The sequence below is a fragment of the Podarcis muralis genome, chromosome 8 (genome assembly GCF_964188315.1).
Source record: "Podarcis muralis chromosome 8, rPodMur119.hap1.1, whole genome shotgun sequence".
Taxonomy (NCBI): domain Eukaryota; kingdom Metazoa; phylum Chordata; class Lepidosauria; order Squamata; family Lacertidae; genus Podarcis; species Podarcis muralis.
The window spans coordinates 80,486,623-80,502,048 of NC_135662.1; the positions used below are offsets into that span (position 1 = coordinate 80,486,623).

Sequence of the window (15,426 nt, forward strand, 5' to 3'; positions counted from 1 at the left end):
ATTGGACTCTGTTCCAGACATCCAATGGATAGCCTGAAAGCTAATCAGATAAATTCACATTACTAGTGGATTGGAACTAACATGGTTCACTCATCTGTATTAATTTGACATTTGGCCTGTGCTGACTGTTGTACTCAAAGGTAACTGCCAGTGGTTTCAGTGGGACTGAATTTAAGATTGCAACCCTAAAAGCTTTATTAGCACTATGAAGCCAATCACTTTTATTCTTAAGAATAATATTGGATGTTTTCGTAGTTCTTTCTGATCTACTAAATAAATAAACGGGGAAATGGGGTGTTTTGCAGAGGTAAAAATCTCCATGCTAAATAAAATGAGCACCACCAAGTGCACTATTAAGAGACCATCTGCTGAAAATGAACCAACATATGGCGATTTGCATTTCAATTTTTTCTAGCATTGTAGCTTACTTCAAAATAAGGAAAAAAAAATAGAAACCTGCTTAAAATTATAATGAGGGAATTAGTAGTATATTAGCTGAATTTTCATAGCAAATCTGCCCTGTAGTGTATTGGGTTTGATATTATACAGCTTAGTTAGTGAAATTTGTATTTTAGTTAAAGGAGCAATGAGCAGGATAAAGTTTTTTTATTTTATGTCATAATCTGTTTATAGAGGTTGTCAACATGTGAACAAGAAGGATAAAATGGGTTGGAGCCAGATTGGCGCTGGATCCACACCTACCAGGGAGTAAGTCCCATTGAAGAGAAGCAGAATTTGTTCAGTGTTGCAGCCCTGATTCATAAAAAGCAGCCCTTTGATCACCAATTTGCTGGCAAGAATGTAAGAGGCCAATTAAGTAGGCTCCACTGTGGCAGTGCTAAGCAAAGGGTGAAATAGTGCCACAATGTAAGGGTGGCACACAGGTGGAAATTATTCCATGGGAAATTAAACACTTCTTATGTGAAAATATTTCATTTTGGATACAGGTCCAGACTGTTAGCTGCATGTAGGTAGCGTTGAAACCAATAGGGCAAGTTAGTCACGACCTCATCCTATTTATTCCAATATGAACAAAGTACAACTAACTTAAACCAAATGCTAAACAGGCTTATTTAGAAGGGTGACATTTTCTTCTTTGCTCCTTCAGCTAAAGTTCAGATTCATTCTCTGGACCTCTCCTGCCTTGATTACAGCAAGCTTCTTTTGTCTCCCCTTTTTTGCCTCACCTTAATATAAGAATGGGACGCGGGTGGCACTGTGGGTAAAAGCCTCAGCGCCTAGGGCTTGCCGATCGAAAGGTCGGCGGTTCGAATCCCCGCAGCGGGGTGCGCTCCCGTTGTTTGGTCCCAGCGCCTGCCAACCTAGCAGTTCGAAAGCACCCCCAGGTGCAAGTAGAAGGTAAACGGCGTTTCCGTGTGCGGCTCTGGCTCGCCAGAGCAGCAATGTCACGCTGGCCACGTGACCCGGAAGTGTCTCCGGATAGCGCTGGCCCCCGGCCTCTTGAGTGAGATGGGCGCACAACCCTAGAGTCTGTCAAGACTGGCCCGTACGGGCAGGGGTACCTTTACCTTTACCTTTAATATAAGAATGGGGAGCCAGTGTGGTCCTCCAGATGTTGTTGAATGCCAATTCCCATCAGCTCCAACCAGCATAGCCAATGGTCAGGGATGATGGGAGCTGTAGTCCAGCAATATCTGGAGAGCCACCATCCTTGCTTTAGTCCCACGAGGTTGATGGGATGCAATAGGTTGATGAAGCTGGGCATTTGCTGGGGCCAGACACAGGCAAAGGACCCATCCTGCCACAAGAAATCATTTTCTGCTTTGTTCATAGGACATAAAGAAATGACTCTATGTCAGTGAGACCTTCCTGGCATCCTGTACAAAGCAAATCCTTGACCCTTGACAGTTGTTGGAGTGTCATAAAAGACTCTTAGGAGATGGGCTGAACATTGTATGAAGCACCCAGCACAAGCGAGGGTGGATCTCTGCCCCCACCCAAGCCCTCTCAAAGGGCAGGAAAGCATTCCCTTATGTTGCTTCTGAAAAACCGACATGCTGTTTCAGTGTTTAGAGATGGGACTGAATGATGCCACTATATATTTTCTGCTTTTCACTTTTTGGATTCAAAAAGTTGAATTGAGTCCATAACTATAGCTTCTGCTGGAAGCTGTTACGAATGTATTTCTGAGTTCCCTTAACCTGAACATGAAAAGCATTGGTGTCTATGAATGCAGGATATGTATATATATATATATATAATTCTGAGTATTACTGTCTGTTCCACTATCTTCATTCTGCATGATTTAGATGTTTGTGCTCTTCAGACAGCACCGGTGAGCAGGAAATGTAGCTTGCAAGATGACCTTTTCTTGTATTCCGGTATCACAAAGACCTTTTTTTGTGCATAATTAAAAAGGCTTGTTAGCACTGTTACATACCTTTTATTTATGGCACTTAAGAAAGGCGCCACAGGAATCTCAGACTTAATATGGGAATGCCCTCCTATGCTCTCTGCTTTTTTTCTCCCTAGATCATTAAGGACCAAAAGCTTCTGGTAATAGTTGGTGGAATGCTGCTGATAGATCTTTGCATCTTGATTTGCTGGCAAGTAGTTGATCCCTTGAGGAGGACGGTGGAAAATTACAACATGGAGGTATGTCGTCACAACTTCTACCATTTTCACATTTGGTGTTGCAATGCAAGACAATGGATGAAAATATATTGAAAGAGGTCAGGCATGGGTTTTTCGAGTGGACTGGAAAGGGAAAAAATAATAATTCATGACAGAAGAAAATTGCATCTGCACTCTAAATACAGTCCTGCATCTCTGCCATGCTTAAGAGGTTTTAGATGCAGTAATGTTGTAAACACAGGGGAGTTCTCTGCTAAGAGTCTATAAGAGACGGTGTTGCAATAAATAATAGATTTTCAGACTCCATTAGGAGAATTCATGGGGAACTAATGCAAGCTAGACATAAAATGAAGACTTAAAATAAAGTCATCTGCTTAAAAAAAACAACCCCTATATGAAGAACTAAGCTTCCATTGCTATTGTGGATCTTTGGGTATTGTAATTGCAATATCCATTATTTTACTTGGCCTAGTTCACTTATGTATAATGTCTGGTCCTCTAATGTCATCTCCTGCAAAAGGTCACCCTGGAAATATAAAGGTCAAGGATGGCAGGCCTGGTAGCATGCTACTTGACTCATCAGACTTTCCGGTTATATGTGATATATTCTCTGGAAGAAAAGTCTTCAGAAAGTAGAAGGTCTTTGAAGGCAGGAGAAATGGAAACCTTTAGCGAAAGGGGTTCTCTGTGTACAGTTGCATCAGTATGTTGGAATAATTAATCTAAAATGGTTTTTCTGTTACCGTGTTTGCTTACAAGTGAGCAAAAATAGTTTTTGCATCAACATAAGTGCTACCTTTTCTAATTTCTCTGCTTCCCATTTTCTACTATGTCACCATTCTTATCACATGGTAGCGAAAGTAGCAGGGTTCTGGTGCGGCAGCATTTACTAAGGTTTGAAATGTGACTGCGTAGGTTTGGAGAGTCTCTGGTAGTTGTGGGAGATTGTGACTATTTTGATGCATGCAAGAGGCCACTCATTTCTTAGGAGCAGTTCCCTGTTTATGAAATGCCTTCCCTGGTGAGGCTTCTCTCACTAGCTCTAGCTCATGCTCTCGCTCTCATTATTAACATTCAGAAGGAATTTTAAAACATTCTTCTTCACCCATGCATTTTATGGCTGAAATGTAGTGTTCCTGGTGACCTTGAAATTAGTAGCTGTGAGGATATGAAACTGTTTTCAGGTGTTTTTACTTTGTATTGTTTTGTTGCTTGCCACCCCGGGCTTGTTTGGGAGGAAAGGTAGGATAGACATAAATAAATGAACATTCTCTGAGAATCTGCAGCAGAGGTAACCAACATAGTGCTGTCTCTGGCCATTGGTCATGCTGGTCAGAGCTGGAGAGAGCTGGAATCCCAACAAAATCTGGAGGGCACCATGTTGCCTATCCCTGATCTATGCAGTGTTCTCTGAATGGCAACTTATATTGTTGATATAGAATCTGAGTGAGAGATGAGCAAGAGACCACTCCAAATATTTTTCTAGGATTGAGGAAGTAGCCAGACACTTGTTTTGAAATGTGCTTGCTTAACTGTACTTCATACTGTTGACAACAATCGTGCTGCTATATTTCTGAACCAGAGATAAGTTATCTTCTGTGTTCTTCTGGGTCACTTTGCCAAAGATGGGCAGGTACAATAAATAGTACAATAAAGTTGACATATGCTAGCAATAAGGATGGCAAATTCATGGAAGATGTGCACTCAGCCAGGGATTATTTTTTCATCTGGATTTCACCAGAATCAGTTCTGGCACCTCTCAGGTGGGTGCCATTACCATTCTAAGAGAATGAGGGAGTTGTTCATGATGAGTTTGGGCACCTCATTGTCTCTTACAACTTGATTCCCCCCACCTTTCCCTTATGAATGAATGTGTTGCAGTGATTTGTGCAAGACCACTTACTGTATTACTGGCAGAATGGTATTGTGGGATTTCTGTTCTCACTGGAGAGATAGCCTTTAAGGGAACTTCTTTGCATCCGTAACTGTTTCATACATGCAGTCAATATAAGTATCTGTATAATAGTGCAATGATTTCAACCTACATTAATCACTTCAAAATCTGGTACTTTAATATCTTATCTTAAAGTAGGCCTTACCTCACCTGAATATTGAATCTCCTTAGACTGGCAGAACTCCTTTATCCCATCTGACTTTATAGCCGGATGAGGTAGCCTTCTAATACAGGGGTCAGCAAAAATTATCCACAGGGGGCCGGTCCAAAGTCCCTCAGACCTTGGGGGGGCAGACTATATTTTGGAGGGAACCCACCCCCATCGACTCTCCCCTCCCTTCTCCACAGCACTGGATGAGACCTTGTGGCTGTTTACCTGTGCCTTGTGAGTGGCAGGGGCTGGCAGTGGCAGCAACGGAGGGATGATGAGCGGCGCAAAAGGGCTGGCTCCGAAGAGGGGCTGCTTAAAATGGCGCTCAGCCAACCGAGGCTCAACAAAGCCCAGCCCCCTTCCTCCTCTAGGCAGGACGGGGAGAAGCCAGGGGGAGGGAGGGAGGAGGTGTCACCATGGTGTGTGTGTGAGGGAGGGGGGATGGCGCAGCCCAAACGATCAGAATCCCCATGCCGATCCACACGCCGATTTCCAGACCGTCTGCGGTCCAGATCCAGAAGGCAATTGGGCCGGATCCGCGCCCCCCCCCCGGTCCTTAGTTTGCCGACCCATGTTCTAATGCATATCTGTCTGACAGCCAGCCTTGCAGGCTGTCAGTTCAATTCATGGCATGCCCTTGTTCAAACAGGCTCCTGCCACACACACATATATGCCAACGCCTGTCTTTGCCTCATTAGACGTCTTTTGTTCATGGCAGCTGTTTCTGCTGCTTGAGTAGGATCCTTCATCCATCCTTGCATCTTGAATTCTACTGGCCTGTAGAACTTTTGGCACATCAAGCCCACACAGTACCTCACCACCAATGAATAGTGGTCTGCTGTGGGTTCGAAAGCCCTCTTGTTTTTGCAATCCCAGGCAGGCAGCTAAAACAAGCAGCTTTAGCAAGCATCCAGTATGATGAAGGGTCCCAAGTTGTGCACATAGTTCTCCCCATAGGTAGGGGGGAACATCATTTATTTAAAGGTAAAAGTAAAGAGACCCCTGACCATTAGGTCCAGTCATGACCAACTCTGGGGTTGCGGCGCTCATCTCGCTTTATTGGCTGAGGGAGCTGGCATACAGCTTCCGGGTCATGTGGCCAGCGTGACTAAGCTGCTTCTGGCGAACCAGAGCAGCGCACGGAAACGCCATTTACCTTCCTGCCGGAGCGGTACCTATTTATCTACTTGCACTTTGACGTACTTTTGAACTGCTAGGTTGGTAGGAGCAGGGACCGAGCAATGGGAGCTCACCCTGCCACGGGGATTCGAACCGCCGACCTTCTGATCAGCAAGTCCTAGGCTCTGTGGTTTAACCCACAGCACCACCCGTGTCCCATTTAGTTGTTATTTATTTTTTAAAATCATTTATATTCTTCCTTTTCGCCTGACAAAATTACCTAAGCCAGTTTACAAGGTAAAAATAAATGAACTTCAGTCAGCTGAACCCAATAAAATCTGAGTCGAAACAAAGCAGGAGAGTATGTTGCATTGACTCTAGAGGACCAAAGTCTTGCTGGAAGGAAAGGTCTTCAAATGATGACAAAGAAACGCCAGAGAGTGGCCAAATGTATCCTCCTGGAAAGGAAGTTCAAACAGAGTTGGCAAAGCTACAGAGAAGGAGACTCTTAATGTTCTCACTAGCTATATTTTGGACAGTCAAGGGACACAAAGGGAATGAACAGACAATGAACAGATTTTAAATGTTTAAAACAGGCATAGGGAACCTCTGCCCCCTAGGCCAAATTAGGCCTAACAGTGTCTCCTAGTTTGACCCTGAGGCCAAGCCATTCCCACCTGCCCCACACCTGAAGTCATATATGATGTCAGCGGTGGGGCAAGTAAGGGCACAACTGCAAGGGAATAAACAGGAGTCTGAAAATGGCCTCCCAGTTGTCCCTTGGCAAGTGGGACTTTTATTCAGTATCTTTTAAATATGGTGCCAATCCAAGTCTCACTGAGGTTGGTTGCACTTTAAAAAATTATTTTACCACCACTGCCTGTTACATATTCATAAAACTGTCAATGTTTGCGTATTATTTTCACTAGATTACAAGGTGAAGCATTAATCATTAGCAACTCAAGATAAATTAAAAACACAAACAAAACGATTCACAGATATGGGCAATTAATCTGCTCAAACCAGTGGCTGTAATACTCCCCTGAAGAATTCCTAGTGAGAATTATCACCTGTGTTAACAGTAGGAGGGCCGTCTTTCCATGTGTGTTTTTAGTGAATTTAGTTCACTTTTGTTCTGGAATTATTTTTCATTTTTTTAGTAAGAGTTCCTGGCCATTTCCTTCTCTTATCATTTAAGGCAGGAAAAAAACAGAATGACAGGAACTACATCTGTTGCTGCCCCATAGTCGCCAGCTGCTTCTGTTGATTTTGACTCAGTTACAGAACTGGGTTGTGAATGATTTACTAATCTTCCCCAGTCACTTGAGGGAAAGGACCTTCTCCTCCAGTGTCTCTGTGCTATTAGTTTCCAGTTTAATCCCCCTCTTTCGTTGCAAAACGTTGTGACGTGAACTTGGGACATAAATCAAGAGGATTAGAGGGATGTGGAAGTCTGCAGCGTCACTCAAAACATACTGATAATGCTGATAATCGCATATCATTAGCCCAAATAGATATTTGCTGTGATATGCAGATTCTGCACACCCAGGACTGTGTAAAGTTTGACATCCAGCTCTACAGTTCTGTGATTCCGTGTTATGACAAGTGAGGAGAGAAAATGACGGGTACCCCCAAAAGTAATGTGCCCCCCACCACTTTAAGACTACAGCAGCACCCCCTGCTACTGACCCTGATATTAATATGGCAGTACTGTGTTTGTGGAAGGGACGTGGGTGGCGCTGTGGGTTAAACCACAGAGCCTAGGACTTGCTGATCAGAAGGTGAGCTCCCGTTGCTCGGTCCCTGCTCCTGCCAACCTAGCAGTTCAAAAGCATGTCAAAGTGCAAGTAGATAAATAGGTACCACTCCAGCAGGAAGGTAAACGGCGTTTCCGTGCGCTGCTCTGGTTCACCAGAAGCAGCTTACTCATGCTGGCCACATGACCCGGAAGCTGTACACCGGCTCCCTCGGCCAATAAAGTGAGATGAGCGCTGCAACCCCAGAGTCGGTCACGACTGGACCTAATGGTCAGGGGTCCCTTTACCTTTACTTTTACCTTTACTGTGTTTGTGGAATTTGCTACCCAGAGTCACCCATTTGGCACTGACTTGTGTTGTTCCTTTCCTTTCATTTAGTGGTTTTTAATTTTATCTCTGGCATATTGGATTTTATTGTTTGCTGTAATTTGTTTGCTGACTTGAAGGTTTTATGGCATAAAGGGGGGGGGGAAGTATATAAATCTCCTAAAAATAAATGAATACATAAATAACAAAAGAAACTATCTTTTGTGCAGACTCTTATCCATGCCACTTCTCGAAGTGAGAAAAACAATGTTTAAAATCCTTTCCATATGTGCACACCCCACCCCCACAAACAGACACAACAGTGTTCATCCACTCGCAATGTATTCTGCAGGTAAGCATTGCACGGACTTGGAGTTGTGAAGGCAAGTAAGGAAATTTAAAATTCACGTAGCATTGAGCTGTGGGGTTTACCCAGTTTTAACTACTTGGTGATATCACTGTGAGTAAGTGAAGTAACGGGGAGCAAATATTTGCCTATTCATTTGATAGAAGTGAATAGGCAAATATTTTTGCATCTGTCTAAAAACAAAAGAGGTATTTTTCAGTGCTAATGAAAGTCCACACAATTTTTTTAAAAACCCCTATTTCTTCACAGCTGTATGTAGTGTTAAAACATTGGGGAATGTTATTTACCATTAACCAAACTCTCTTTTTAATGTAGTTTTTTTAGATCCATTTATAGGTCCTACTGCTTTCTGCCAACAGAAAATGCATTTAAAATTCCAGAATTACTCTTTTCTTTCATCTTTCCTGCACTTATTACCTGCCTCCCAGCTGCTGTTTTATCCACCTCTTTCCAGTGTTTCTCTTTTCACCTTGCTTTGCTTTGACAGCACACATATTTGTGTATCTGTTTGTGTTCCTGCAACTGTCTTCTGCACAAGATGTCTCTCTTGGAAAATAAGAGCATATGCTATTAGCATACCTTGGTTTCTTTCAACCCTTCCTTGGTATAAATAAATAAGCTCTGCCTGGATAGCTTGTCTGTAGGAGTTAGCAAGCTGGTCCCCAGATAATGATCTCAAGACTTAGGATGCAGCAACCTTTTTTTCTAAAGTTGAGCAGGTCTGTGTCTGGTCAGTGCCTGGTTAGAAGAACAACTGTTAATGCTATTCCTTGTCTTCAGTTCCACAGTGGATGATAGATGGGATATGAACAAATACAGTGGTGCCTCGCAAGACGAAAATAATCCGTTCCGCGAGTCTCTTCGTCTAGCGGTTTTTTCGTCTTGCGAAGCAACCCTATTAGCGGCTTAGCGGATTAGCGCTATTAGCGGTTTAGCGGATTAAAGGTAAAGGTAAAGGTACCCCTGCCCGTATGGGCCAGTCTTGCCAGACTCTAGGGTTGTGCGCTCATCTCACTCTATAGGCCGGGAGCCAGTGCTGTCCGCAGACACTTCCGGGTCACGTGGCCAGCGTGACATCGCTGCTCTGGCAGGCCAGCGCAGCACACGGAACACCGTTTACCTTCCCGCTAGTAAGCGGTCCCTATTTATCTACTTGCACCCGAAGGTGCTTTCGAACTGCTAGGTTGGCAGGCGCTGGGACCGAACGACAGGAGCGCACCCCGCCGCAGGGATTCGAACCGCCGACCTTTCGATCGGCAAGTCCTAGGTGCTGAGGCTTTAACCCACAGCGCCACCTGCGTCCCAAGTTTAGCGGATTAGCGGCTATTAAAGGCTTAGCAGCTAAAAGGCTATTAGTGGCATAGCGGCTATTAAAGGCTTAGCGGCTTAGCGGCTAAAAGGCTATTAGCGGCTTTGCGGCTTAGAAAAAGGGGGGGGGGAGCGGAAAAAATCGCAAGACTCGCAAGACGTTTTCGTCTTGTGAAGCAAGCCCATAGGGAAAATCGTCTTGCGAAGCGCATCGAAAAATGGAAAACCCTTTCGTCTAGCGGGTTTTTCGTCTTGCGAGGCATTCGTCTTGCGGGGCACCACTGTAATAGCAGCACTCATTAAAAATGATCACTCTGCATCCTACAGCCAGGTGTACACAATTATGGACAAAGGCATGCAACTAGATGCAGGGCTTTGTAGCGCAATGCTATTATGAGGAAAGGCTACAACATTTGGTGCGTCTTAGGGGAAAAAATGTGAGTAGGATGGCTGTAAAGGAGTCATGGATGATAATAATATGAATAGCAATTAGCCATAATCAGCGGTGCTGCTAGGTAAATTTAGATCCCGGACTTAATGTTCTTATGGGAGACTTCATTTCGATGGTCATGTGTATTACTTCCATTGTGAAGCACACAATTAACCTTTCCCCACAGCTCCAATCCATGCTTTGCAACTGCTTCTCATTTCTTATTAAGAAGGAAGAAAGGATGTTGTGGTGACCAGAATTGGCCCCAGCATACCCATGCCAGGCTAGATGTTGACAGTGGGCTTGTGTGTTATTGACTACATTCTCTTTCCTTTTTTTAACATAATTTTTATTGATTTTTTTCTGTATTTCATTTTAGTTCCATACACATATTCACAGCTTATATTATTTGCTCAAAATGAGCTTTGGTTTCCTTCCGTCTCTCTTTCTGACATCCCTATTGCATTCTCATGATCACTTCTTTATCATATATTAACCTTAAGAACTCACATTCTTATTTATAAATCAGCATAATAATTCCTCATTACAAAACATATCACATTAATGCTACAAACATTTTCATATAAATACAATTTTCTTTCAAATAATAAATAAATTTGCTCCAATCCTTTTGGTATTTTTCTTCGGGTCGGTTCCTAATTCTCCCCGTCAGCTTCGCCAACTCCACAAATTCTACCATCTTAGTTCTCCAATCTTCCAATGTAGGGAGTTCTTGCTGTTTCCACCTTTGAGCCAGGAGAATTCTCGCTGCCGTTGTGGCATACATAAATAAATTTACATCTTTTTTATGAATTTCTTCATTAATTATCCCTAATAAGAATACCTCTGGTTTTTTGTCAAAATTATATTTTAGTATCTTTTTTAATTCATTGTAAATAATATCCAAAAAAACCTTAACTTTAGCACAGGTCCACCACATGTGTAGGAAGTTCCCTTCCTTTGCCCTATATCCCTTCCTTTGCCCTAAATTTCCAACATAGTTTATCCTGGCACCTGTACATTTTTGCAAGGTTGACTACATTCTCTGCTGATCTCTAGGTAGACTTTCAGGAATCTCTTTGGCTCTTTGGCTCTGAACCTTGGCCCCAAAGTCCAACTGCAGCTGTGCTATTGGCAGTGTTTCTCAAAATCATCCTTTAAGGGTCACTAATTTTTCCAAGGGTGCATACGATTACTAGACCCTGCACATTAATAAAAATAAAGACACAGATCTTCTCTGGCTTACAAGCAGCCTCTGCGCGCAACGGAAAGGAAGGGCAATGGAGAGAAAAAGTAGAGGAGTCTTAACATTGTGGAGAAATGAGGCACACAAGTCCAATTCAGGCCAGATCAGATACTCTCTTACTGATATTTGCTGAGGAAGCGGTTACGCTTGTTCGCGTGAGTGTGCTACCCATGTGTGAAGGTACAATATCATTTAAAACGTCTTCTTTTTTCACAACTTGCATGTTGTTGTTTTAAATGGTACCAGGGGACTTGGTGGAAACATTGGAGAAGAAGATATTGTAATTAATAGTGAAAGGTTGATGTTCTAAGTTATTCCCCCTCTCAGTCCTTTGAAGTATTCCTGGTTTAGCTACACAGATTTTAAGGTCAGGAGGAGCCATTGAAATAATCTGTTCTGATGTGTTGCATAACATTCACAAATTTAATTTCCTTTAGTTATTACTGTATCGAGCCCATTTAATCATACTCTCTAAAATATATCTTTTTAAAGGCCATTTATTCGGGATGATCTGGGCTGCTTGGCTAGCTGCAGACATTCACACAACTTGAGAGATCTGAAGTATACTGGGATCTATTAGGTGGCGGGCTGGGGGGGGGAGGAGGAATCTTTTGACAGTTTAGCTCCTTAAAATAAGTTTCCAATGGATTCAGTTTGACAATTTCTGCATGCTTCCTAAAGCATGCTTAGAATTTTGGCCTGAAAACTAAAATAGATGAGAGGAGGCCTCATGTGATAGCTCTGGTGATGAGTTGTACCGTTTCAGACTGTAGTGGGGGCGGGGAACAAATGTTTGAATGCTCCCTATATAAAATACTTCCTTCTCATATAAAATTAGCCTGTCAGGGAGAAGGTTCTAGGTCATTGCACTCTGCTGCTTTGGAGTTGCAGAAGATAAATCATCAGACATTTGTGTTTCTATATTTGCTAATTTAAGTGTCCCAGTTACTTTTTCGCTGCTGATGCTGATACTTTAAAATGTTCCTTCTTATTTTCTGTAAACTATCCCATTTCTCCTTCAGTTAATTTTTGCCTTTCAATTTCAAATGCAGATTGGTTGTGAGCCTCTGCTCTTTTTCATCCGTGGAAGCCACCCATTTTCATAGCTGAACAGATATTGAAAGATATTTGTAAAACAAGCCCCTATTCATAATTGCTATAAAATGGTGACTTTTTGTGCTGCCTAGCAAATAACTTACTGATCTGTCAGTGATTCTATACACCTTATGGCTATATATCCCCTCCCAATCAATGTAGCAACATTGGAAGATGAGTCTCTTTGAAGCACGAAGCCAATGAATTAATGTGACCATATGATCAAAAGCATTGCCAGATTTCACTTGCAATAATGCATTTTTAGGGATCTAAATGAGACATGAAATAATTACCCTGTGTAAGAGGCACGCATTGTTTTAGAAAATGGCCGTTTATAATTTTAGATACTCCCAAGGATATTTTTATTAATGGCTACACGAGACCTCATTTATGAATTATAGATAGCTGTTTAAGGAATAGTTCATTCTGCTTCTCAATTTGTATTGCTCATCCCCACCAGAGTCCCAATTAGCTGTTCTTCAGGGGGAGCAAACATTGCCGTCATCCACTTTCGCCCTTGGCTGTTTTGCTCCAATTTATGCCTCTCATACCAAGTTAATCAATGTACAGCTGGATGCAGCCATCTGAACTTTGCAAGTCTCTTCCAGGACTTGATGAAGCTTTCTTATTCATCTAGCCCACGGGTTCACCTAGTCCAGCACTGTCTACTTTTAACTGGCAATGGTTCACCAAAGTCCTAGGCAAAATATTTCTCAAGCCTGCTGAGATCCCTTTTTAATTGGCGGTGTCAAGGATTAAACATGGTGCTTTCTGCATGTAAAGCATTCATTTCATCACGGAGCTATGAGCCTCCTCATCAGTCTTGCCTCGTTAGCCTGATAACGCCAGATAAGAGGTTGGACATATTCAGCAATGTACGTTGCCTCCACCTGAGGTGTGACTGGCTGGTATGAAGGACAGGGCATTCCTGTAGTACCACCCAGAATATAGAACAATTTGCTATAGGAAATTCAGCCAGCTCCCTCTTTTGGTGCTAAATGAAAACTTCTTGATTTAGACATGCTCCAGCAAATCTGAGTAAATGTGTACACACACCTCACCAAATCTACAACTTCATTGGCACAAGACAACTGGCTTGGAACTCTGCAACACCTACTTTAAATACCTGAGAGTTAATATACTTAAGAATCTATCTAAACTAGAAAAAAATGAACTCCCTTGATAAAAGATTTAACAGCTAAGCTCAAAAATTGGTCAAAGCTAACGTTCTCACGGATGGGCAGAGCTTCTGTAACAAAAATCACACCTTCTTTACTTATTCTGAGTCTTACCAATAGGCATACCCATCTCTCATGTTAATAATTGGCACAAAAAAAAATTTACTAAATTTTATTAATGCAAATAAGATGCCATGCCTACCTCATGAAACCCTTTATAGGGGCAAGAAATAAGAAAACATAGTGATATCTAACCTAAAATGGAATAAAGACTTTGCTCACGTTCGCAATATCCTTTAGTTTAGCCAATTAGTATCAAAGGTTTTGCCACTGCAACACATAGTTTACATTGCTGTGTTCAGATACAGATGACTTTATAGTTTCCCAGCCTTGCTTTGGCAAATCCTTTCTTCATGTTTGAGTTCTATATATGTCGGTCAAAATTTAAATAAAAAATAATGCATAATATATGTAATTTAAATTCCAGTTGCTACACAATTCTATCAACTAACAGCTTGAATTAGCCACACACACATACACACACACACACAAAAATTATTGAAGGAGTGCACATTATGAAAACATGTAATTGACCAAGGTAATGTCTAAGGGTCCTCAGCCTTGTTACTCAGTTTGCTCTTTTAATGCAACTGCATCCTTCCGTTTCTTCTATCTATCTAAATTACATCATTTTATTTTATTTTAATCACGCCCGTCTTTAGAAGCCAAACATGTCTGCGTGGTAGAACTCATTTGCAAACCCAGCCATTCTGAAACTCAGGAGGCAGGCAGCCAGAAGTTGAAAGTGAGAGCTGTCCATTTCAGCATCTTCTGCCTGCTGGCTACTGGCACTATTCCATGATGGGCAAAATTAAAGGCTTCACCCTGCCCCCTCGAAAAGCCCTTTCAAAACCCACTGTTGCTTAAATAGAAGCTGACTTGGGACCAGCTGAAAGAGATGTTTCGTGTTCCTATAAAAATAATCGCCGTCCCTTATTTTTTTATATATAAAAAATCATTTTCCACATCAGTTTCTAGGGAAACAGATGACATTGTGATAACTGGAAGGCAGCAGTAGAAGCTGACTCAGCTGGTGGCCAGTTTTGTTTCAGTTTCCATGGGAACAGATTTGAAATAGGCATAAATAAACTCACAAAACACAGACAGTTCTATGAAGGGTGGACAGGCATCGTTTCCCAGTCACTTACCTGGGTTTCCTCCCCCTCAGCAGGCATTGCACTAATGAAATTGGCTTAATATCTTCTTTCTAGCGTGGGATATGCTTTCCAAGAATGGCCAGCACCGGGTCATTTTAGAGGAAGGTGTGTGTAAAATAGCTGCAGTCCTGTTCCATTAAAATCAACGGCAGCTTTGTTGTTCATGTTAACAGTTGGAGGATTGCACCCGCAGCAATTGTGAGTAAATCTGTCCTCTGAGAACAATATTGGCTGAGCCCTTGTACCTGGAAATTGCCTTGTGCGTGGACCAAGGTTCTGTTTTAAGGCATAGCTTGCAGCACTTATTTCCTTAGTGTACTTACAGGTTGTAATTTAGCAAAGTCATGTAATCTTTTGCAAATCCTGAATTGTATTCAAAGCTTGTACATGCACACACTACAATATCCAAAACCTTGCTGGATATGAGTTAATGATGTTGCATAAAACTGTTCATCCCTTCCTGTTGGAGATGGCGACAAGGAAGGCTGCCTGCCCTTGAGCTCCATGTTCTGCTTTAATTTGTTTTTATTTTGAATAGTTTTAAAGTCAGTTGGCTCAGCTGTTACTGTTAACTGCAACATATAGGGATCTGTCTTACTTTTTTATGGGTTTAAATGCCATATATTTTAATTGGAGGACAGATGCTTGGGAGAGCACATGTTTTGACTCAGCTGATAAGTAAGCTCATCTCCACTAAAGGGAA

General features: G+C 42.2%; 1 protein-coding gene across 2 annotated transcripts in view; it reads left to right on the forward strand.

Annotated features, from left to right (window-relative positions):
• Positions 1–15,426, forward strand: part of GABBR2 (gamma-aminobutyric acid type B receptor subunit 2) — a 292,240-nt gene that overhangs the window by 203,728 nt on the left and 73,086 nt on the right. For both annotated transcript variants that reach the window (XR_013394045.1, XM_077933377.1), the window contains exon 13: positions 2,494–2,616. Coding sequence is in view for 1 of the 2 variants with exons in the window: in XM_077933377.1 (XP_077789503.1) it covers positions 2,494–2,616 (123 nt within the window). In the remaining variant the exon portion in view is untranslated. The remainder of the gene's footprint in view (positions 1–2,493; positions 2,617–15,426) is intronic.